This window comes from Palaemon carinicauda, chromosome 22 (assembly GCF_036898095.1).
Source record: "Palaemon carinicauda isolate YSFRI2023 chromosome 22, ASM3689809v2, whole genome shotgun sequence".
NCBI lineage: Eukaryota > Metazoa > Arthropoda > Malacostraca > Decapoda > Palaemonidae > Palaemon > Palaemon carinicauda.
In genome coordinates, this window is record NC_090746.1 from 12,721,459 (window position 1) to 12,746,619 (window position 25,161).

At 37.6% G+C, this 25,161-nt stretch overlaps 1 protein-coding gene across 1 annotated transcript in view; it reads left to right on the forward strand.

The window, feature by feature from the left end:
• Gycalpha99B (guanylate cyclase 1 soluble subunit alpha 2) overlaps window positions 1-25,161 on the forward strand; it is a 361,252-nt gene that overhangs the window by 312,138 nt on the left and 23,953 nt on the right. The window contains exon 10 of the mRNA XM_068345970.1: window positions 6,327-6,493. Coding sequence (XP_068202071.1) covers window positions 6,327-6,493 — 167 coding nt within the window. The remainder of the gene's footprint in view (window positions 1-6,326; window positions 6,494-25,161) is intronic.

The following is a 25,161-nucleotide window of genomic DNA, read 5'->3' on the forward strand; positions in this document are numbered from 1 at the left end:
AAGTTAGAAGGAGGTTATGTCTTACCCCTTGTTTGTGTGTTTGTTTGTGAACAGCTTCTTGGCCACAATTTTATTCATGGAGTAATGAAACTTGCAGGGATTAATTGTCATGTAAAAAGCTGGAATTGAATAAATTTTGGAAATTCAAAGTTAAAGGTTAAGGTCACGGTCAAGCAGAATGTCCAGTTCACGTAATCAACCATATGTTTGGACATCGTCGTCACAGAAATTTCAAACTTATTTCATATTTGAGAGTATAAAAATGCACGCCAATTAATACATTTCATATTTGAGAGTATAAAAATGCATGCCAATTAATACATGTTAAGGTCAAAGGTCAAGGTCAAGGTCGAGTAAAAGATCAATGAATAAGCTGCCGCGGCGAAGGTCTGCTGGAGTGCCCCTTTAGTTTACATATGAATTTAGTCAATACAAATACAAAAAGTCATACGCTTCACGTGGAAAGTTTGTCATAAAAATATTCCTTTTTATCTTGGTTTAGATCTGTCCTTCAGTAATCCAGGTCACCGTGGTTACACAGATAACAATTACCTAATCTTTTCTTTCCTCTCATACGGAGGTGTAATGAAACTCCTCGGTTTATGAAAAGGACAGGAAGCCAGGCCAAATAACATTTAATTAAAAACTGTCATTCTTTACATTCCTGTGGAAGTGATTTTATGAAAAGCTTCGTTGCGAATGTCGCCTTTCTTATTATTTTTGACGTTGTCTTTTTATTGTTTATATATGACATATCTGTTTTTATCATTGTTGATAGTTTATATATGACATATCTGTTTTTGACGTTGTTGATAGTTTATATAGGACATATCTGTTTTTGACGTTGTTGATAGTTTATATATGACATATCTGTTTTTGACGTTGTTGATAGTTTATATAGGACATATCTGGTTTTGACGTTGTTAATAGTTTATATAGGACATATCTGTTTTTGACGTTGTTGATAGTTTATATAGGACATATCTGTTTTTGACGTTGTTAATAGTTTATATATGACATATCTGTTTTTGACGTTGTTGATAGTTTATATAGGACATATCTGTTTTTGACGTTGTTAATAGTTTATATAGGACATATCTGTTTTTGACGTTGTTGATAGTTTATATAGGACATATCTGTTTTTGACGTTGTTAATAGTTTATATAGGACATATCTGTTTTTGACGTTGTTGATAGTTTATATAGGACATATCTGTTTTTGACATTGTTAATAGTTTATATAGGACATATCTGTTTTTGACGTTGTTGATAGTTTATATAGGACATATCTGTTTTTGACATTGTTAATAGTTTATATAGGACATATCTGTTTTTGACGTTGTTAATAGTTTATATAGGACATATCTGTTTTTGACGTTGTTAATAGTTTATATAGGGCATATCTGTTTTTGACATTGTTAATAGTTTATATAGGACATATCTGTTTTTGACATTGTTAATAGTTTATATAGGACATATCTGTTTTTGACGTTGTTGATAGTTTATATAGGACATATCTGTTTTTGACATTGTTAATAGTTTATATAGGACATATCTGTTTTTGACGTTGTTAATAGTTTATATAGGACATATCTGTTTTTGACGTTGTTAATAGTTTATATAGGGCATATCTGTTTTTGACATTGTTAATAGTTTATATAGGACATATCTGTTTTTGACGTTGTTAATAGTTTATATAGGACATATCTGTTTTTGACGTTGTTAATAGTTTATATAGGACATATCTGTTTTTGACGTTGTTAATAGTTTATATAGGGCATATCTGTTTTTGACATTGTTAATAGTTTATATAGGACATATCTGTTTTTGACGTTGTTAATAGTTTATATAGGACATATCTGTTTTTGACGTTGTTAATAGTTTATATAGGACATATCTGTTTTTGACGTTGTTAATAGTTTATATAGGGCATATCTGTTTTTGACATTGTTAATAGTTTATATAGGACATATCTGTTTTGACATTGTTAGTGTTTTTAGAATGATTTATTGTTAATTTATTCTCATCGTTTATTTATTTCCTTATTTGCTTTCCTCACTGGGCTATTTTTCCCTATTGGAGCCCTTGGGCTTAAAGCATCTTGCTTTTCCAACTAGGGTTGTAGCTTGGCTAGTAGTAATAATAATAATAATAATAATAATAATAATAATATTGCTGATATGAACATTTATTATATGTTTTTACGTTGTTTATATATCAACAGTTTCAGGAGTTTTGAGATGTTATTTTTAACGATTCCATTACGAACAAATGTTTTTACGCTGAACAGGCTGACTTAAGTATTTTTATAGTTTATCTATATGAAAGACCTATTTTTATGTTGTTATTATTTTTAAGATAGTTTATCTTAATTGTACATTATTTCTCATATCGTTTATTCATTTCCTTATTTCCTTTCCTCGCTGTATAGCATCTTGCTTTTCCAACTAGGGTTGTAGCTTAGCTAGTGATAATGATAATTATAATTACTGTTCCTTTACACATAGAGTAATAAGTTTGCTTTCAACTATGAATTAAATCTTATTTTATTATTATTATTATTATTATTATTATTATTATTATTATTACTAGCCAGGCTGCAACCCTAGTTGGAAAAGCAAGATGCTATAAGCCCAAGGGCTCCAATAGCGAAATATAGCCCAGTGAGAAAAGGAGATAAGATATGAGAAATAAATTAACAGTAAAATATTTTTAAAACATTAACAACATTAAAACATATCATTCATATATAACTTATGTCAGCCTGTTCAACATAGAAACATTTGCTGCAAGTTTGAACTTTAGAAGTTCTACTGATTCAACTACACGATTAGGAAGATCATTCCAAAACTTGGTCACAGCTGTAATAAGTAGATGAGACGTTTGTCGATTGTGGAAATTTTAACATGCGTGAATTCGATCTTCCTTTAGCTTTTATTTGAGGACATTCGCTTGGTTTTTCATTATACCATTCAAGATCTTTTCTTTGAGGATCTGTTTGCCACCATGTTTCTTGGCGTTCTTTCCGTCGTGTTCAATACGTAAAGAGAAATTAAATAGTATAGTGTGCCCGAGTATGCCCTCAAGCAGAAGAACTCTAACCTACGACAGTGGAAGACCATGATACAGAGGCTATGGCACTACCCAAAAATAGAGAACAACGGTTTGATTTTGGAGTGTCCTTCTCCTAGATGAGCATGAAAAGCAATTAATTTTCTATTATTTCTTTACTTTGAATATGAAACACTTTAGAATTGATTTTCTTAAAGGCATCTTATGTCGACCATTTTATCCTTACAGGTTCAGTTCTTACTAATATCGAATTCCAAACTGATATTTTCAGAGAGTTTGCTCTCCATAGGGACACTATTTAGAATTTTTATTTTTAATTCACTTCAATTTATCGAATATATTTTGTAGGTCGAACAAACATTAAGGTACCAAAAGCACTCATTCCAAAATTATAATTCCTTCAAAAAAAAAAAAAAATGGCGTAAAGTCTTTATAAGCTTCTTTCGTAAAGTTACATAGGGGAAGTTCATTTATTCCCTCATGGCAGAAACATATTTGTAACTTAAAGAATCAAAACAACTGAAAACAAATCATGTTTACTTATTGAACAGTAGGCCTACAGACTATCACCTTCAACCATGAAATTATTTATGGAAATCTTTAACTTATGTTTTGATAAATAGTTATACAATAGTCTCTTTAACTTTAACAGCAAATGTAGTGGATGATACAGTATAGTTATATCCCAAAATGCATGTTATTGATAAGGATTTTAGAGCGCTATTTTTATATTTAGATAGTTGTCAGTGATATGTAGAGTGAAGGAACTTCCATTAGGCAGGCCTCTATGCTGCGTTATATTTAATATGATGTTCTTGTGCTCGAAAATAAAGAAAAAAAATATTTATAATAATCATAATAATTATAATAATAATAATAATAATAATAATAATAATAAGGATAATAATAATCATGATAATAATCATAATCATAATAATAATATTGATTTTAATATTAATAACAACAACAATAATAATAATAATAATAATAATAATAATAATAATAATAATAATAATAATAATAATAATAATGATAGAAAAAATACTCCTATTATTAATAATACTGATAATACTACTACTACTACTACTATTACTACTACTACTACTACTACTACTACTACTACTACTACTAATAATAATAATAATAATAATAATAATATTTGAAAACATGAAAGAAGTTACAGTCTGTTCTTTTACATTTGCAATATATATCTTCTTATTCTCAAGACATACAGATGTCCCACGGACAGAAAGGAAGCCAGAGTCAGTAAGAGGAGGACCGTTAAGTACCAAAGATCCTTTTTAAATGGGATCCCAAACCCTCAAAGAGCATCATCTGCTGTTCACATATTTAGTAATAGGATACATGACAAACATAGACATACTCTTGACACAATAGTGTTCTCTCTCTCTCTCTCTCTCTCTCTCTCTCTCTCTCTCTCTCTCTCTCTCTCTCTCTCTCTCTCTCTCTCTCTCTCTCTCTCAGCAAATCATTTTTATTATTATTATTATTATTATTATTATTATTATTATTATTACTTGCTAAGCTACAACCCTAGTTGGAAAAGCAGGATGCTATAAACCCAGGGGCTCAAACAGTGAAAATAGCCCAATGAGGAAAGGAAAATAAAATATTTTAAGAACAGTAACAACATTAAAATAGATCTCTCCTACATAAGCTATAAGAACTAGCAAACAAGAGGAAGAGAAATAAGATAGAACAGTGTACTTGAGTGCACCCTCAAGCAAGAGAACTCTAACCCAAGACAGTGGAAGACCATGGTACAGAGGCCATGGCACTAGCCAAGACTAGAGAACATTGGTTTGATTTTGGAGTGTCCTTCTCCTAGAAGAGCTTCTTAGAATAGACTTCCAGCGGATGTAGTAAACAGTAACACGGTAAACAAGTTCAAGAATAAGATACACAAGATTATAAGAACTCTCTAGATACTTAAATTAAATCATTCTACCAAAGAGCAAGTGGAGTCTCCTCGGATGGCCTTAAAAAGTCTTTGAGGCATCCAAACTCTCTCTCTCTCTCTCTCTCTCTCTCTCTCTCTCTCTCTCTCTCTCTCTCTCTCTCTCTCTCTCTCTCTCTCCTTAGCAAATACTTAGAACAGACTTCCAGCGGATGTGGTAAACTGTAACACTGTAAACGAGTTCAAGAATAAGTTAGATTAGATCATAAGAACTCTCTTAAATACTTAAATTAAATCATTCTACCAAAGAGCAAATGGAGTCTCCGCGGATGGACTAAAAAGTCTTTGAGACATCCAAAATCCTTGTAACTCTTCTTCGTGGCTGTTTAACTGTCCTCAGACCACTTGAATAGATTTTTTTTAATCGATTAGTCTAATACTAAAAAAAAATGTACTTCTTTTACTGCAAGTTTCAGATTGTTCTGTCTCGCTCAGAAGTCATCTTCAACATGCTTATTTATTTCTTTGTTTATTTTCCTCACTGGGCTATTTTTCCTGTTGGAGCCCATGGTCTGATAGCATCCTGCTTTTCCAATTAGGGCTGTAGCTTAGCTTGTAATAATAATAATAATAATAATAATAATAATAATTCACTTAGACTTACAACATTTTGCTACATTTGAGTTACTCCTCCGATGGTTCAGGTGTTTAACCGTATTAACTGTATTATAAGGTCAGATAGAAAACTTGGTATTATTACAGATTTAACCAAATTCGGATATCTATCATTGTTTTGCTTCATAGCGTATATGTTTTTGATGATTCATAAGAAAAGGTTACTTGAATCTTCCGCAAATTAAGACTTACGGAAATATAATCCTTTTTGCCAGAACATAGGAGCAGTGAGATAATGTTAATAGCGAGCGAAGTGAGCTTAAGGCAGAGCAGAAACTAATAAATAATTAACTCAATTAAGCAACAAGGTACTGTATTTGTAATAATATGATGAAGACAATTAAGAACGACTCGACTCCATAGAAAATGGTTTGAAAAATCACGTTTTCTATGCGTCCAGATTTCAGTCAAACAAAACCTCCAGTGTTTTGACAGTGTTTCATTACTAGATCTCTTAATCTGATTAATTGCGGGAGAAATAAAGGTCAAATTCGTTGTAAAGACATCATTTAGGCTAGAAAAATATATATATTTTCATATCAAGTATCCGAAATTTTTTGAAACTGATTTTACTGGCGTTAGATGGAACCAGTATAGTAGGCTACAAAGCCCCTCTCTCTCTCTCTCTTATCGACGTTGAAACGATTTTCTTCTTCTTTCAGGTGAGGTCATCCACGCACAAAAACACGACGAGGTCACGATGCTCTTCAGCGACATCGTTGGTTTCACGTCCATTTGCTCCACAGCAACACCTTTCATGGTCATCAACATGCTGCAGAGTCTGTACACACAGTTTGATGCTTTTTGCGGACACCTAGACGTTTACAAAGTAGGTATTGATCTTAGAATAAGGAAAAATAATATTTCTTAATTCATGGTATTTTCATTCAATAAGAATTATACTAGGTAACACTAGGTATTCAGTTAATTCTAATAGGCATGTCTTCCCCATCATTAAGCTCAATACTACACAGTATTCTAGAAGATTTATTCCAGCTGTTACCAAGTTGTGGAATGATCTTCTTAATCGGGTAGTTGAATCGGTAGAATTTCAAAACTTCAAATTTGAAGCAAATGTTTTTATGTTGAACAGGCTGGCATGACTCTTTTTATAGTTTATATACGAAAGATGTTTTAATGTTAATGTTCTTAGAATATTGTTTTAATTGTTCATTTCCCCTCGTATAGTTTAGTTACTCCCTTATTTCCTTTCCTCACTGGACTAGTTTTCTCTGTTGGAGCCCTTGGACTTATATCATCCTGCTTTTCCAACTAGGGTTGTAGTTTAGCTAGTAAAATAAAATTGATATTGTATATTCATATAACAGTATCCATCAGACAATCCAGTATTAACAGTTACATGCAGATTTATGGATAAAAAAATTCTGTAGACATAGATTTATATAAATGTTTAACATTTAAAAGATTAATTCTCATTTTGAATCGAAAGTAACCTTGCTATCATTACTGTCCTAAAGCTTTCGGAAGCTTTTAATATAGTCTCTCTCTCTCTCTCTCTCTCTCTCTCTCTCTCTCTCTCTCTCTCTCTCTCTCTCTCTCTCTCTCTACTACTTCGGTCATTTCAATACGATCCTAGTCTTATCTTCTAGCAGAAGGACACTCCAAAATCAAACAATTGTTTTCTAGTCTGGGATAGAGCATGGTCTTACACCCTCCTGGATTAGAGTTCTCTTGCTTGAGGGTACACTTGGCCACAATTTTCTATCATAGTTCTCTTCCTCTTATTATTTTGAAGATTTTACAGTATATATATGAAAGATTTGTGTTAATTTTATTATTCTTAGATTTCTCTTGTAGTATATTTCCTTATTTACTTTCCCCGCTGAGCTATTTTCACTGTTGCGGCCCCTGGGCTTATAGCACCTTGCTTTTTCAACTAAGGTTGTAGCTCAGAAAGTAATAATGATAATGAAAATCCGTAATTGATTAATGAATACTGCGACTACAAGTGTAAGAGAGCCTTTGCATAAACTAAAGGGAGAGGAGGAGAAAGAGGGAGAGTAGAGGAAAATGTAAGACGTTATAAATGATGAGGGTGAAAATGAAAATGATAATTAGTAACGGAGCAAAGCTGAAATTATTAAAGTATCAGAATATCTGTGGCCTTCACCTCTCTTAATGATTAAAATAAATTAAATAATAGGTTTTAGTGTTAAATTCTCCGTATATTAACTCGTACGATTCAGAGGAAGAGACCAAAGGGAGATTTGCATAATTCAGAGAAGAAATGGAAGCTGTGACGAGACAACTCTTTCAAAAAAAAAAAGAAAAAAAAAAACCACACATCCACTAATTCTTATAACTGTGACCACTTGCCAAATTCTGTCTCTGGAAAACCAAAATTCTTTCATTTTAAGTGACCTGCATTAGCCTTGTTATTATACCCATTTGATTTAACCTTTCTAATTCTCTTTAAGGCTTTGAATCGTGTTGCATAACAGTATATTGACAGATACTTATGAATGCAAACAATTATCTGATGAAAAAGCATTATGTATTAAGAAATAATAATGGGAAATTATAACGAATGTATTACCATTAAAAAATGCAATCAATTCTATATATATATATATATATATATATATATATATATATATATATATATATATATATATGTATATATATATAATACATACATACATATATATATATATATATATATATATATATATATATATTTATATATATTACAGATGTAATCTTCTTTAGCACGGAGATAACTTAATGTATGGTAGTTCACATAAAGAAAATTAAAAGATAATGTATATATGTAGAAATGCTCTACAGTTTTTTCCGCCTTTATTTTCTTAATAAACGCTCTAAGAAGAGGTTCAGTGGCGGACGAATCTGTAGAGCATTTCTACATATACACATTTTCTTTTAATTTTCCGTATGTGAACTACCATATATATATATATATATATATATATATATATATATATATATGTATATATTTATATATATATATATATATATATATATATATATATATATATATATATATATATATATATATATATATATATATATATTAGTATCAAGTACAAAACGGCCGACAGAGAGAGTAAAAATATGAAAAACTTGAACAAAGAATAGACACATAGCATGGGAAGCACTCTTAGATAACACAACGTCAGATAATGGTCTTAATGTCAGAGGTCGAGATGCCTGAATCCTCTGCCATAGAGAAGGGTAGTGGTTGTAATTTAAAACATTCAGAAGTCAAAAACATATTTTGGCTATGAATCATTCGGTAACAAAGTGTTATTATTATTATTATTATTATTATTATTATTATTATCATCATCATTACTTTCCAAACTACAATCCTAGTTGGAAAAGTAGGATGCTATAAGCCCATGGGCTCTAACAGAGAAAAAATAGCCCAGTGAGGAAAGGAAATAAGGGAAAAACTACGAGAAGCTTAAAAACAATAATAACATGAAAATAATTCTTTCATATATAAACTATAAAAACTTCAAAATAACAAGAGGAAGAGAAACAAAAAAAGAATAGTGTACCCGAGTCTCATTCTGTACAAAAAGATTTCTTAGAACGGTGTTTAAAAAAAAAAAAAAAACCAGGGCCAACAAGGGTTCACCAATTAATCACACAACAGATTCTTTAAAATATTACCGTTCAACTCTGAACCCGACAAATCATAAGGGCAGTAAGCGTTTGCGCCCATCGAGCTATTTGGGGAACGAGTTTTTGAGGAATTTCATTTCCTGGGGTAATTATCTACACTAGAAGGCCATGTGTTCCTAAGCTGGGAGTGATGGCTTCATACATGTTCGGATCCTTTATATCTAATGAGGATGAGACATGTAGCCTACTGTAGCCCCTTGTCCTGTTCGTAATACTAGGTATGCAGTTCATTCTAGTAGTCATGCCGTCTCCATCATTAAGTTTAATACTACACAGTTTACTAGAAGTTTTATTCCAGCTGTGACCAAGTTGTGGAATGATCTTCCCAATCGGGTTGTTGAATCGGTAGAACTCCAAAAGTTCAAACTTGCAGCAACTCCTTTTATGTTGAACAGGCTGACATGAGTCTTTTTATAATTTATGGAATATCTCTATTGTTGTTGTTAATGTTTTTGAAATATTTTATCTTAACTATTATTTCTCATATCATATATTCATATCCTTATTTCCTTTCTTTACTGGGCAGTGTTTCCTTGTCGTAGCCCTCCGGCTTATAGCATCTTGCTTTTCCAACTATGGTTGTAAGCTACTACTACTACTACTACTACTACTAATAATAATAATAATAATAATGATGATGATGATGATAATTGTGTGATGGCTCCTTCTCCTTTCCCCTCTTGAGTAGGTTTCTCGAAGCTTCTTCCAGGTGTGAGAGAAGCCACTGGATCCACGAGACCCCAAAGGTCTTGCTGGACAGTTATTGATTTCAGGTATAATTAATCAAGTTTTGTTTAGTCTTTACCACGAACAATGCACACCGTGTAGGTAAGCCTACAGTTAACTAGAGTTGTGGTGGCTTACTTGGTAACGTTCCTGATTGGTGATCGCCAGACTGGTTCGTGTCCTGCATAAACTCGTTAGTTCATTTGATTGCTGAGCTAAGGTTGGGGTGTTTGGGAGAACCTATAGGTCTATCTGCTGAATCATCAGCAGCTATTGCGTGGCCCTCCTTGGTCCTAGCTTGGGTGGAGAGGGGCTGGGGCGCTGATCGTATGTATATATGGCCAGTCTCAAGGGCATTGTCCTGCTTGATAAGGCAATATCACTGTCTCTTGCCTCTGCAATTCATAAGTAGCCTTCAAACGAGAGTTGGTATTTTCATACAATTATCTTATATCTAAAACAGGCGGAAGAAAGATAGATAAAGATCGTAAATAGGGAATACAAAATCTCTAATAATAATCAGGATAGGTGAAAACATCATTTGAAACGGAAGTCTTTGGATTATGTTCATAATGCACACATACATAAAAACGTTTCTTCCTCTTGCAATAACTTTCATGTTCCTATTTTTTTATTGTTATTGTTAACGATATTCTATTATTATTTTTTTTATGTTATAAAAATTTTTAACTAGCATTTACTTACATAATATAGAGGGTTAACAGTTAATTAGAAAGAATATTATGTAAATATCTAGTTACTGGAGTAATCACTGTTCTAACTGATCGGTACATGCTCACGTCTTTCACAAAAGTTGCGGGGCATGGTGTATCATATCTCTTAACTTTTGAAAATACAAAAGAGGATCTTCAGCATCTTCTGATTGTATGGCCCCTGTCATAAACCTACTTGAAGATATACACAACAGCCTTGTCTAAGGCTAAACTTGTAGAGAAGGACTCCACTTCTTTGGAAGCTATGGTAACTATAGGTTTTTTTTATTGAAAAATCAATCTCATTAATTAAAAAAAGGTAATATTATTACTTGAGAGAATAAAAAGCATTAAGAATATGAACTAATCTCTAACAATCTGATGGGAGTGGCTGAGGAACTCGCTGATCAACGAGCAGTTGATTCCCTGCTCATGGTTCTTCACATTGCCATTCAAAAGTCAAGGTAACAAGCCTTGCAAACCTTAATGGCCTGCTGAAGGGCTTTATAGGCTGGCTCACCTGCCTTTTTTATGTTGTCTACCTAGTCCTTGGAGATTTCATTAAATTTAGTCGCTTCTTGGAATATGGGATCAATTTTGGACTGGTGGTCTTCATAATCCAGGACAACAACGTAGATCTCTTGTCAGTTCTGTGCTTAGTTACATGTGAGATAGAAAGAGATCATTCTTTGGTCCACTGTGTGTATTTAATTTGTTGAGAATGACCACCTGCAACAGGGATCCTGTTACTGAGAACTCTTCACAAAAAGATAATAAAGGTTGCATAACAAAGTTTTTAGTGCAAGCCTTACCAACCTTGGAGAGCTTGAACAGGCCACGCAGTTTAGGTCAAGGTTCAGCCAGTTTTCTTGGTCCTTGGAAGTAACTCTAGTCATAATAAGTTAACTAAGCCCCACTATCTTTCCAAACACTTCCCAAATTGTGGTAATTACTTATAATTGCAGGAAAAATATGTAACTTTAATCTTTTACTACTAAAATGGAGTTCATCCCGGTGAAGCATATTCCACGGACACCACCAACGCTTTATGTTGCGAAAGGCGATTAATGTTATTGATATTTCTTGCATACATAATCATAGAAACATTAGCTGACGCATTATTTAGTAAAAAAAGAAAAAAAAAAGTCTGATAGACTTATATCGACTTTGAGAGAGTTATCCTTTTATATCCGTAGTTCCTTGATAAGGAGGAGGACATTTGGGTCCATATTTTCAGGCCTTCCTATGTGAATAAAATATGCAAAATGTAACCCGGAATAAGGTTGCCTATTCATACGAAGGGTTGCGTAAGGGGACTTGTTGCCTCCACTATAATTTCCGATGACCATTGTGACGGGCCGAGAGAGGAGTTGTTAACTCAAAGGCAGGATGCAATCAACTGACCTTTATTAAGGAACACTCTTCTTCATATACAAAACCTCAAGGCAACAGGACATGACCTGTTCGAGAGACAGACAATGTTACAGAGCAAAACGGAGACATGATCATTCAGGTTCTTTTTAGTGCGAGGGAAGAGCGCAGATACAAGCATAATATATACAACATAATTATGTACAATTGTGTGCCACACGGTTGGTACATGGCTCCCCCCCGTAAAAATGACATACTGCACATGTTAAATAGGGCGCCCTGATCTAGAGAGGCGAACTGTAGGCGGGTCATCTGGCAGAAGATAAGCAGGTTTTAGACGATCAATGGAGACCCAGCCTTCTTTGCCCCGAATGTTTAGTAGGAATGCTTTCGGACTGCGTCGGATCACAAGGAAAGGGCCCGTGTAAGGGGGCGTTAGTGGTGGCTTGCTAGTGTCGTTGCGCAGGAAGACGTGCATTGCAGAGTGCAAGTCCGTTGGTATGTGATGCTTCGCTGAGGGCTTGTAAGTCTGGCGGCATGGAGTAAATTTTCCCACGACGTGACGTATGCGCTGGAGATCGTCGGAGGAGGTTATAGAAGGAAAAAATTCGGCAGGGACGACCAACGGGTCGCCATACACCATTTCAGCTGCCGAGACGTCGAGGGCGTCTTTAAGAGTGGTCCTTAGTCCCAGGAGGACCCAGGGAAGTTGAGTAAACCAGTTGCAATCCTTGCAGCGGGACATCAAAGCTGCTTTGAGGGTGCGATGAAAACGTTCAACCATTCCATTGGCAGCGGGGTTGTAGGCCGTTGTCTGATGTAGGGTGATGCCCAGGAGATTCGCTAATGACGTCCACAATTGAGAGGTGAAAGTGGTTCCCCTGTCAGAAGTAATATGCTCAGGGATACCGAATCTTGCAATCCATCCAGAGAGTAAGGCAGATGTACATGAGGCGGACGTTGCAGTTTCCATGGGAATGGCTTCAGGCCAACAAGTGGAGCGGTCGATGACGGTAAACAGGTAACGATGTCCTTGTGATGTGGGTAGGGTGCCTACAACGTCGACATGAATGTGTGCGAAACGACGCTGAGGTTGAGGAAAGGTGCCCACTCCTGAATCCGTGTGTCGATGTACTTTGGAAGTTTGGCAAGAAGTACAGGCGCGGACCCAATCCTTAGCATCCTTAGAAATGCCGTGCCAAATGAACTTTGCCTTCAGCAGCTGTGCAGTAGAACGGCACGAGGGATGTGAAAGGCCGTGAATGAAATCAAACACATGTCGGCGCATGGGAGCAGGAATCCAAGGTCGCGGTCTACCAGTACTGACGTCACAGAGGAGGGTGGTGTTTGAGTCTTCGAGGGGAAAATCTTCCCAACGGAGGGACGTGCAGGAAGTCCTACAAGCTTGATACTCTGGATCCTGTTGTTGGGCTTCAGCCAGGGCGTTGTAATCCAATCCCAGTTGAACGGCAGCCAACGTGTTTCTTGACAGGGCATCGGCAACGGGATTCATTTTCCCAGGGACGTATTGGAGGGTGCAATTGTATTCAGCCACGGCGGAGAGATGTCGGCGTTGACGGGCGGACCAGGCGTCAGACTGTCGAGTGAAGGCGTGCACCAGAGGCATGTGGTCTGTGCGAATGACGAAGGGCGTACCTTCTAAGAAATGGCGAAAGTGACGGACAGCCAAGTGCACCGCCAGCAATTCTCGATTGAAGGTAGAATAACCCGATTCTGCCTTGGACAGTTTTCTGCTGAAGAAGGCCAATGGGCGGGGCGAGCCTTTGACCACCTGCTCGAGTATTGCACCAATAGCGACGTCGCTGGCATCGGTGAAGAGAAGGAGAGGGGCGTGTGGGATAGGAAAAGTGAGAGCCGCAGCAGTTGATAGGGCCTTCTTTGCATTGCAGAAGGCTGCTTCTTGAAGGGGACCCCACTTCAGGTCCTTTGGCTAGCCCTTGAGGGAGGCGTAGAGGGGAGCAAGAGTGGCGGCAATGGCTGGCAGAAAACGGTGATAATAGTTGATCATGCCCAAGAATTCCTGCAGAGCTTTGACGGTCGAGGGCGCGGGGAAGTTCTGAACGGCTGCTACCTTCTCAGGGAGGGGATGGACTCCTTCAGGAGTGATACGGTGCCCTAAGAACGACACTTCGTTGGCGCCAAAGGTACACTTGTCGTACCGGACTACAAGGCCGTTTTGTTGCAGGCGGTCGAGCACGATGCGTAGGTGACGGAGGTGTTCCTCTTTTGAGGAGGGGAACACAAGTATGTCGTCCACATAACATACAGAGAAAGGGAGGTCCGCTAAGATGCCATCCATGAGACGTTGAAACGTTGCCCCAGCATTACGAAGGCCAAAACAGGAGTAATTGAAGTTGTATGTACCAAACGGAATGGTGATGGCGGTCTTGGGGATGTCTTCTGGGTTCATAGGCACCTAATAATACCCCTTCAGGAGGTCGAGCGTAGAGAAAACCTTCGCTTTGTGCAGGTAGGAGGTCACATCGGCAATGTTTGGGAGGGGGTAGTGATCCGGTTCTGTTTGCATGTTCAGGCGTCTGTAATCCCCGCACGGACGGAGGGAGCCGTCTTTCTTCAGAACGATGTGTAAGGGTGACGACCATGGGCTGGAGGCCTTTTGGCAAAGGCCCATTTTCTCCATTTCGGCGAACGTCTGTTTGGCGGCTGCCAATCGTTCCGGTGCCAGACGTCTGAATTTTGCGAAGACTGGGGGTCCCGTCGTCTTGATATGGTGATAAATACCGTGCTTGGCAGGAACCGTGGACGTTTGGCGAAGTTCTGGACGGAAAACTTCCGGGTATGACGTGAGGAGGTGGGCGTAGGCATCCGTGGGTGCGCTGATGTGGAGAGCGAGGTTAGAGGGGGCGGGTTGAAGAGGTGTCGATAAGTACGAGTCTGCGTTGACCAATCGTCGGTGGGCGACATCGACCAGAAGGTGGAAATGAGAGAGGAAATCCGCACCGAGGATTGGCATTGTGACGTCAGCAACGAGAAACTTCCAATTGAATTTACCGTTTCCGAACGATAATGTGAGGTTCTCGTAACCGTAGGTGGGTATCGCAGATCCGTTGGCACCTACTAAGCGGACGTCGGCAGATGTAGACAGACTACGTCGTGCCTTGAAGAGTTTCCTTGGCAAAAGAGAACGACAAGCACCCGTGTCTACCAAAAATCGCACGCCCGTTCCTGCATCCTGTAAAAAGAAAAGATTAGAAACGTGGGAGGCCACCGCCACAAGCGATGGCCTACTTACACGTTTTTTGGCCACTGACAATCCTTGGCACATTTCTTCACGGTTGCCCCGAATCTGCAGTGGTAGTAGCAAAACTGCGGCGGATGGGAGGTAGTAAGTGGCTGTAGAAGTCGTTCGTTGGGGCGCGAGCGATTGGTGGGTGGTGGGCGGCTTTGTCGCCGCTTCGGCACGTCACGGGGTAGGCGTGTATGTCCTACGGCATTCATGTCAGCTTCGGTTGACGTTGAATAGGCATCCTCGTAGTCAGGGGTGGAGGCGTTGATGGAGGTCTTGAAGTGGCTGTCCATAAGGGCGTCGGCTTTGGTCATCAAGTCCTTTATGGGTAAACTATCGACATTGGGTATGGCAGCGCGTACAGGTTCGGGTAAACGGCGTATCCAAAGGGCACGAAGTAGGTTCACCTCACGAGGAGAGCCGTCTGCGGCAGGTTGAAGGCGAGCGATACTGGTCATTTCCCTGAGGGCAAGCGAAGCCCTTTGGTCCCCCAACGGTTGTTGCGAGAGCTGAAAAAGCTTAGCTATACGGGGGGCTGGTGACGGCGAGTACTGCTGCAGAAGGTATGTTTTGAGGGCTTCATACGCTATTGGGGTGTCTCCTTGTTCACAAAGCCAGTCGGATATTTCTGGGAAGGTGTCCTCGGGTATTGCCGCGAGAACATAATCCGCTTTGGTGGTTGAGCTAGTTACGCCCCTGATACGAAACTGGACTTCTGAGCGCTGAAACCAAGCAAACGCTTCTCCGGTGGCGAACGGTGAAAGTTTCAATGGGGCGGCGCCAACTGCTGGAGTAGAGTCTGTCTCCGTCATAGTACCAACGATGGAGGGGCGAGGGAGGTGGGGGTGGAAGGCAGTGGGAGCGAGTCGACTTCCGGGGTCACCAATGTGACGGGCCGAGAGAGGAGTTGTTAACTCAAAGGCAGGATGTAATCAACTGACCTTTATTAAGGAACACTCTTCTTTATATACAAAACCTCAAGGCAACAGGACATGACCTGTTCGAGAGACAGACAATGTTACAGAGCAAAACGGAGACATGATCATTCAGGTTCTTTTTAGTGCGAGGGAAGAGCGCAGATACAAGCATAATATATACAACATAATTATGTACAATTGTGTGCCACACGGTTGGTACACCATTATACTTTTACCACCAAGTAGTGATATAATGCTACTAGATGAAACAAAAGCCTGCCTTTATCCCCAACGATTCCATTACCAAAGAGAGGATGCTATACTGTCTACTCCGCGATGAATTCTGGTTGTGAAAGTCTCAAGTTGTTATAATCGATAAAAATCCTCAAAGAAGGAAAATAAATAATTAAAAGTATACTTGTTTTCCTGATAACGCTTTGGAATATTAGCTGTTATAGATTGAATTGGCGACTGAACAGTAACCAAGTTGATGGGTATCTGATTACATCAGAAGTGTGGCAGATGTCTAGTATGATTAGGTCGTGAAACATATGAGTTCCGCTGAATTTCAGTGGAAAGTCTATGATAAACGCTTAAACAGAATCAACGGATAACACTGTTAAAAAATTCTGCACGAAGAAAATAAAAATGTCTGGTTTTAGTCCCAGTTTCATCAGAATAGATGCTCACCAGAATGTCAGCCAGGCAAGCAAGCCAAACCCCCCACTGTGGTGACCAACCACAGCAGTGCCTCTCCAGTAAACAGCTTAAACTCACGATCTGGTGCCATGCGAATGCTAGGTGAACACATTACCACTGATCAGTTTGGCAATCAGAAATCTAGAACTGTACGTAATTGTAGAGGATGGGGAAAATGCGTAAAGCGCTCTCTCTCTCTCTCTCTCTCTCTCTCTCTCTCTCTCTCTCTCTCTCTCTCTCTCTCTCTCTCTCTCTCTCTTTCCCTCTCTCTCTTTCCCTAGCTGAGTAAACTGTAGGTCGAATGTGCGATCTTCAAAAATTAGGTCTAGATAGGAAAGATAATTCGATTATATTTAAGTAATTGATGTTATCCTATAGAATTATATTAGGCTTGAGTCAAATATATACTACTCTTTAAAGTTTATAGTATGAAGAGAATATTGAATAATTTATGATGAAATTTAGAGAATAACTTGCCAGTTATGGAAATGATATTAAAGGAGATACTATAGAAGACGAATGGATGAGGGTGTTAAAAACAATGATAATGTAGAACTATAAAAAGGTTGTACACTAATGTAAGTGCGTTTATGAGGAAAAAACATACATGAAAGACGTGAGCCTTTAACAAAGAGCAAACTATTATTATTTATTTATTTATTTATTTATTTATTATTATTATTATTATTATTATTATTATTATTATTATTATTATTATTGTTATTATTATTATTATTATTATTATTGCTAAGCTACAACCCAAGTTGAAAAATCAGATGCTATAAGCCCAAGGGTTCCAACAAGGAAATATAGCCCAGTCAGGAAAGGAAATAAGGAAACAAATAAACTACTATATGAGAAGTAATGAACAATTGAAATAGAATATGTTAAGAACAGTAACAATGTTAAAACAAATCTCTCACATGTAAACTATAAAATGAGACATGTCAGCCTGTTCAACTTAAAAAAATTTGTTGCAAGTTTGAACTTTTGAAGTTCTACCGATTCAACTACATTAAACTTTCATGTGAAGCTGACCATGAGACAGAGAAAAAATGTTTCTCGTTGAAAAAAACTAAAAAAAAAAAACTGGAAGCTCAGAATGAAATCAGTGTAAAATGCTTGTGAAGGAAAGTCTCTGTGCTGGTTAGGTTAGGTGGAATGAGATGAAGATGCCACACAGGCTAAAAAGGGAAGATTTTCGAATAATAGATACGGTTTCATTTATATAAATATATATTGTTAGGAATTCGGTTATTCGGAAGAGATATTTAACAAAAATCCCTTATTTTACCTTAAATATAAAATAATATGTCCAAGCGTTTACTGGGTCTTCCAACAAAATTGCTTTTACTACGATAGCTTGTAGGCTAAAGAGTAAAGTTTACCAGCAATACAGAGAATAAAAATACACTTTGAGGGGGTAATTGAAAACAAACGTAAAAATTAAGATTTATTACAAGAATTTATTAGCAAACATCCTCGAATTATTGGCTGAAGGCCCAGTCACATACACTTACAACTACCATTCAGACTCACAGCTACCCTTCACTCAAATGATAGTTCGAGGGAAAGTATCGAGGAGAAGGGAGAAAAACAACTTCCGCACAAAGTCAATAATAAGTGAGAGATTAAAGAAAGAAAGAAAAGCTTAGCCTAACTGCACACAATATTTATGGAAATGTACCATTACATATATATATATATATATATATATATATATATATATATATATATATATATATATATATATATATGTTCCCACGTTACGGACGAAAACACAATTCTAGCACTGAAACAGTTTAGTTTCGAAGGCACTCCGGCTTTAGTCTTCCCAGGACACTATTCCTCACCCACAAGGAAAAGAATATATTCGCGGATACAAAGAACACACATAATCGGAAGCTTACTTTTCTTCACGAGCAAGAGGCCTCCTAACGACTCTCAGAAGATCTCGAGACAACGGCCGTTTTTAGAATGATTCTAGAGGCGTCAACATAACTAGTCGAGAGGACTCAAGACGTAGACGATGACGATGGTCTCGGTACACTTAGAAGCTCGCGAACACAACCGCAGCCACAAAAGGGGGTCAGGTGTATGCATCCAAAGGACATTGATACATCAGCAGCAGACGAGTCCACTCGAAGCAAGACTTCCAACAAAGTCTACGTAGCAGAGCATTTGTGCAAGGTGGTGATCGCCACACAGATCAACAGGCCGTGAAAAAAAGGGCGAGAACTTCTCCACAAGAGAGCCGAAAACAATCTCCTTTCCATCCAAACGAAAAATATGTAAATCGCCTCTTAAACAGTCCAACGTGGCAGGAGACAGAAGACGAAACTACCAAAGCACTCATACATGAAAGTAAAGAGAACATTTCATGGGCGGAGTACCAATTAGCAAATAACATTCGGTGGGGGAGCGCAATAATACAAAACTCGAACCAAGAATTCGAGGCTCAAATGAACTGATAAAATATTGACAGCAATTAATAAACAAATGTTTACTTTAAGGGAGCCACAAGATAAAACTTAAGTAGCTGATATTACAGCCCCCCACCAATAAGAATTTTTTTTTTTAAACTGAATTGTGAACTTACATTGATAATAAAAGAAATAGTAAACTTAAAGATAATTAATAGAGTACCAAAGCAGATTCTAAACTATTAAAGAAAAAAATGGTGAACATAATTAGACTAAACATAATCTGAAATGAAAAAAAATAATTAGACTGCAAATATATATATATATATATATATATATATATATATATATATATATATATATATATATATATGTATATATATATATATACAAAGTAAACACTAATGACCGTCCACTCTCTCATAAACCCTAGACAAAGCATCAGGCACACTATTCTTTCTGCCGGCAATATGCTTAATAATAAGGTTGTACTCCTGGAGTACTAAACTCCATCTAAGTATTCGTGAGTTTTTGTTCTTAAAACGGTTAATGAAAATCAATGGGTTGTGATCCAAGTAAACTTCTATTTGGGAGGAGTGATTTGATAAGTAAATATTAAAATGATTTAGCGCTTTAATTAAAGCAAGGGCCTCCTTTTCTATTGTCGAATATTTCCTCTCGGCTGGTGACAATTTCTTTGAGAAGAAAGCTACTGGATGGTTAATTCCTTCTTGGTCTCCCTGGAGAAGCACTGCACCCAATCCGGTGTCGCTCGCATCTGTGGCTAAAGAGAAAGGGAGAGAAAAATCGGGGGGTCGCAAAAGAGGGTAGCTTGTCAGAGCGCCTTTTAACTTTTCAAAAGCCTCCTGACAATTACTATCCCAAACAAACTTTACATTTTTCTTTAATAGATCTGTTAAAGGAATGGCCAGGTCAGAGAAATTTTTAATAAATCTGTTATAATATCCTACCATACCGAGGAACCTTCTCACACCTCTTCGGTTGGTAGGGACAGGAAAAATCGTTATGGCTTCTACATTCGCCTTTCTAGGAGCTACTTCACCCAGTCCAATTTCATGTCCTAGGTAAACAACCTTGGCTCTAGCAAAGTCACTTTTTCTTAAATTTATAACAAGACCAGCTTTTCGAAGCTTTTCAAACAGTGCCTCAATTCGTTTAATGTGAGTGGGCCAGTCGTCGCTGTAGATCACCAAATCGTCTATGTAGACAACACATCCTTCCAAATCACAGGTTATCAAGTTCATCAACCTCTGGAAGGTGGCGGCTGCGTTTTTCATGCCGAATGGCATAACCAAACACTCATACAGTCCATCACCCGTCACAAAAGCTGAAGTTTCCCTTGCCCGAGGAGTAAGACCGACCTGCCAGTACCCTTTTAATAGGTCAAACTTACTGATAAATTTGGCGGACCCTATGAGGTCGATACAGTCCTCCACCCGAGGCAAAGGATAAGAATCTGTTTTAGTAACCTCGTTGATTTTACGATAATCAAAACACAGTCGATTTTGCCCACCTTCCTTCTTTACAAGAACCACAGGAGATCTCCACGGACTAGTGCTAGGAGTTATCAAATTATGGTCTAACATGTATTTAACCTCTTCCTTAACTATATCCCTTTTTATGGGATTTAACCTGCAAGGGCATTGTTTCATAGGTTGGGTGTCCCCAACGTCTACATCATGTTCTAAAATAGTAGTCAATCCCGGTGCATCCTGAAATAGGTCTTTATATTGATTTATTAAGTCAACAAGGGAAGAAGCTTTATCTGGATCCAAATGCTGAAACTTCAAAGAAAGGTTATTAAGGACACCAGAATTATTTGATAAAATATTTGGTCCAATTGTCAATTTTTCATCAACTTCGGTAACCACCTCAACTAAAGAAATTGGTCCTACTTCTACTTCTTCACTACTTCTACTAACATAAGGTTTTAACATATTTATATGGCAATGTTGAGACTTCCTCCTACTTCCAGGAGTCTCCACTAAGTAATTTACTTCACTCATTTTCTTTAAAATTCTCCACGGCCCAGAAAATTGTGCCTTGAGAGGATTCCCCGGCATAGGAAGCAAAACCAGAACTCTGTCACCTGGTGAAAATTCTCTGCGTCTAGATTTTGTCGTAATTACTTTTCATTACAGCTTGCCCTTTAGCCAAATTTTCTTTAGCAAAAGACCAAGCATTTTGAAGTTTAGCTTGCAAATTCGAAATATAGTCCAGTACATTGATTTCCGGGGTTTCCCCCTCCCAGTGCTCCCTGACCACATCAAGAGGACCTCTCACGCTATGACCAAAGACTAGATTGAAAGGAGAGAACCCAAGAGTTTCATTTGGAATAGATCTAATAGCAAATAATGCATATGGCAATTCTTTGTCCCACTCGCTACCAGTCTCGAAACAAAATTTCTTCAGAACACTCTTCAAAGTTTGGTGGAACCTCTCCACCTGACCCTGACTTTCAGGATGGTAGGGAGTTGAGGTTGTATGTTTGACTTCTAACTCCTCCATCTTCCTTTTAAAATTTCTGCTGGTAAAATTTGTACCGCAATCAGTTTGCAAAACCTTGGGAAAGCCAAACCTAGTAAAAAATACAATTAATGCCTCCATGATTTTCTCACTCCCTATTCTCCGTAAGGGAATAGCCTCAGGGAAGCGTGACATCCTATCTATTATGGACAAAATATACTCATTGCCACTGTGTTCGCGGCAACGGACCAACCACATCTACTATGACTTCCCTAAAGGGTTCTCCGACAGCAGGAATTGGAATTAAAGGAGCTCTAGGTACCTTTTGATTTGGCTTACCCACGATTTGGCAGGTGTTACAAGAGTGGACATGTTTTTTTTACATCTGTGCGCATTCCAGGCCAGAAGAAATGTTCGGCTAACTTCTGAAACGTCTTCCGGACACCGAAATGTCCGGCAAGATTGTTCTCATGAGACAACCATAACAATTTCCTCCGATACTTCTCGGGAACTACTAACTGACGGACCACTTCTATCTGGTCAGCAGGAGCTTCCACTGCTCTACTGACCCTATATAGTAGACCATCTTCTTTAACAAAATAAGGTTTGGAGGAATCATTTACAATAGATTCAGTAGTCACATCATTAAATTCCCTTGATTGGGCTTCCTTCAAGGCCTCGGGTTCCCAGTCAACATCATCAAAAATTATACTACTCAATTTGCCACTAGTCACAAAGTCAGTTACCTGTCTATTTACACTTTCTAAGTCTAAATCAATTTCTTCTAAGTCTACCCCCTTTGAACGAGAAAGAGTGACAATGGAAACAGGAACAGCAAACTCCAGCAAAGAGCCATCACAAAGACAGTCTTTCTCTATCAAAGATAAAATTGGAAAAAAATTTAGTTCATTTTCAACCACCAAATCATTAGCAAAAATCAAGTCAATTCCAGGAATGGGCAATGTATCCACTATTGCTAATTTTGCATTACCTTTAGAATAATCAGCTTCTAAATAAAGTGTTTCAAGAGGGCACGATACTAATGTATTTGGTAAACCTCCCAAGACCACAAAATCATTACTGGCAAACAAAACCCTGAGGCACAGATTTTCTTAAAATTAATGACTGTGCGGCTCCCGTGTCACGCAAAATTTTAATACCTCTGCCTAGTCTCTTGTCACTGTTAATGAAAATAGACCCATTCGAGATATACTTACGAAATTTTAGTCACTTCGTTTCTTCTTCTGAAGGTTGTTCAGCTGTTAACAGATTGATTGCTTCCCTGTTTTGGCTAGCAAGGAATCTTTGCATTGCCCTACACTCTGCCTTGATATGCCCCTTTCGACTACACCAAAAACATGTAATATTTGACCTGCGCTCCAGATTGTCACTACTACCGGTAGTAGTGCTATTACTAAATCTATTACTATTGGAAAAACTACGAGGTATTACACTACTGACCTTACCTTCTATGCCAGAGTAGTTATTTTCATCTTTGACTACAAAGCTTGTTTCTTTTGGCTTATTACTTTTTCTCAATTTGTCATGGGGAGAAACTTCCTTGCCAAAATTGATCTCCCTTTTCACAGATTCCTGACGATGAGCTAATGAATATTCGTCAGCCGCAATTGCGATTTCTTGAAGAGAATCTATTTTGAGCTCTTCAAGATGTATTTTAAGGTCTTTAGACACCATTCTCTTAAATTCCTCAATCAGGATGAGTTCCTTTAGTTTATCAAAGTTATCCACCTCCTTACTCCTTAGCCAATCCTCAAAAAATTGTCCTTTCTTCCTGGCAAATTCAATAAAGGTAGTGTCCAAATCTTTCCTTAAATCACGGAATTTTTGCCGATATGCTTCTGGGACGAGATCATAGGCTTTCAATATAATGGATTTAACAATATCATAATCTGAGGAAAGTTCATCACTAAGTGTATTGTATACACGCTGAGCCTTACCTTTCAATTTACATTGCACTAAAGTCGTCCACATATCTCAAGGCCACGAGAGTTTGATAGCAATACGTTCGAAAGCCATGAAAAATTCAGGCACATCCTCTTCGATAAAGCAAGGAATTAACTTTATTGCAGTCATCAAGTTGAAATTATTATTTTTATAAGTACTATTATCACCACTCAACTTTATCTGAAGTTCTAATAACTCCTTTTCGTGTTGCCTATCCTTAGCTCTCTCCTCTGCTTGCAATTTTAAGGATTTAAATTCCAAATCTTTTATTTTACTCTGTTCCCTCAAGATATCTAACCGTAAGTCACCTGACCTCCCTGCTAGTTCCTGCCTAACCCTGTCCTGTGTTTCATTGCTACCAGGAGTTTCTTCACCATGACTAACTTCCAAAATAGATTCTTTATAAGCTTTAACAGCCTTAACCACCTCCCATAACAAAGGACCCTTCCTGATCTCGGTGGGAAGACTCAAACTAAAGAAGTCTACAAAGAACCACAAATCACCCCTTTTTAAATCATACAGCTTTCTTTCCCAATCATCTTCATCTAAGAAACGAATCGCCGCCGCCTCCACGTTTTCCTTTGGGGATCCCATGTTACCTACTTTGGGTGAAACCTATTATCAATTACCTAAATTTTATCTCCTTATAACCCCTCAAGTGTTTAACTGCTATATTGCTGGTAACAAATCCTGGTAAGGTCGCCAAAAATGTTAGGAATTCGGTTATTCGGAAAAGATATTTAACAAAAATCCCTTATTTTACCTTAAATATAAAATAATTTGTCCAAGCGTTTACTGGGTCTTCCAACAAAATTGCTTTTACTACGATAGCTTGTAGGCTAAAGAGTAAAGTTTACCAGCAATACAGAGAATAAAAATACACTTTGAGGGGGTAATTGAAAACAAACGTAAAAATTAAGATTTATTACAAGAATTTATTAGCAAACATCCTCGAATTATTGGCTGAAGGCCCAGTCACATACACTTACAACTACCATTCAGACTCACAGCTACCCTTCACTCAAATGATAGTTCGAGGGAAAGTATCGAGGAGAAGGGAGAAAAACAACTTCCGCACAAAGTCAATAATAAGTGAGAGATTAAAGAAAGAAAGAAAAGCTTAGCCTAACTGCACACAATATTTATGGAAATGTACCATTACATATATATATATATATATATATATATATGTTCCCACGTTACGGACGAAAACACAATTCTAGCACTGAAACAGTTTAGTTTCGAAGGCACTCCGGCTT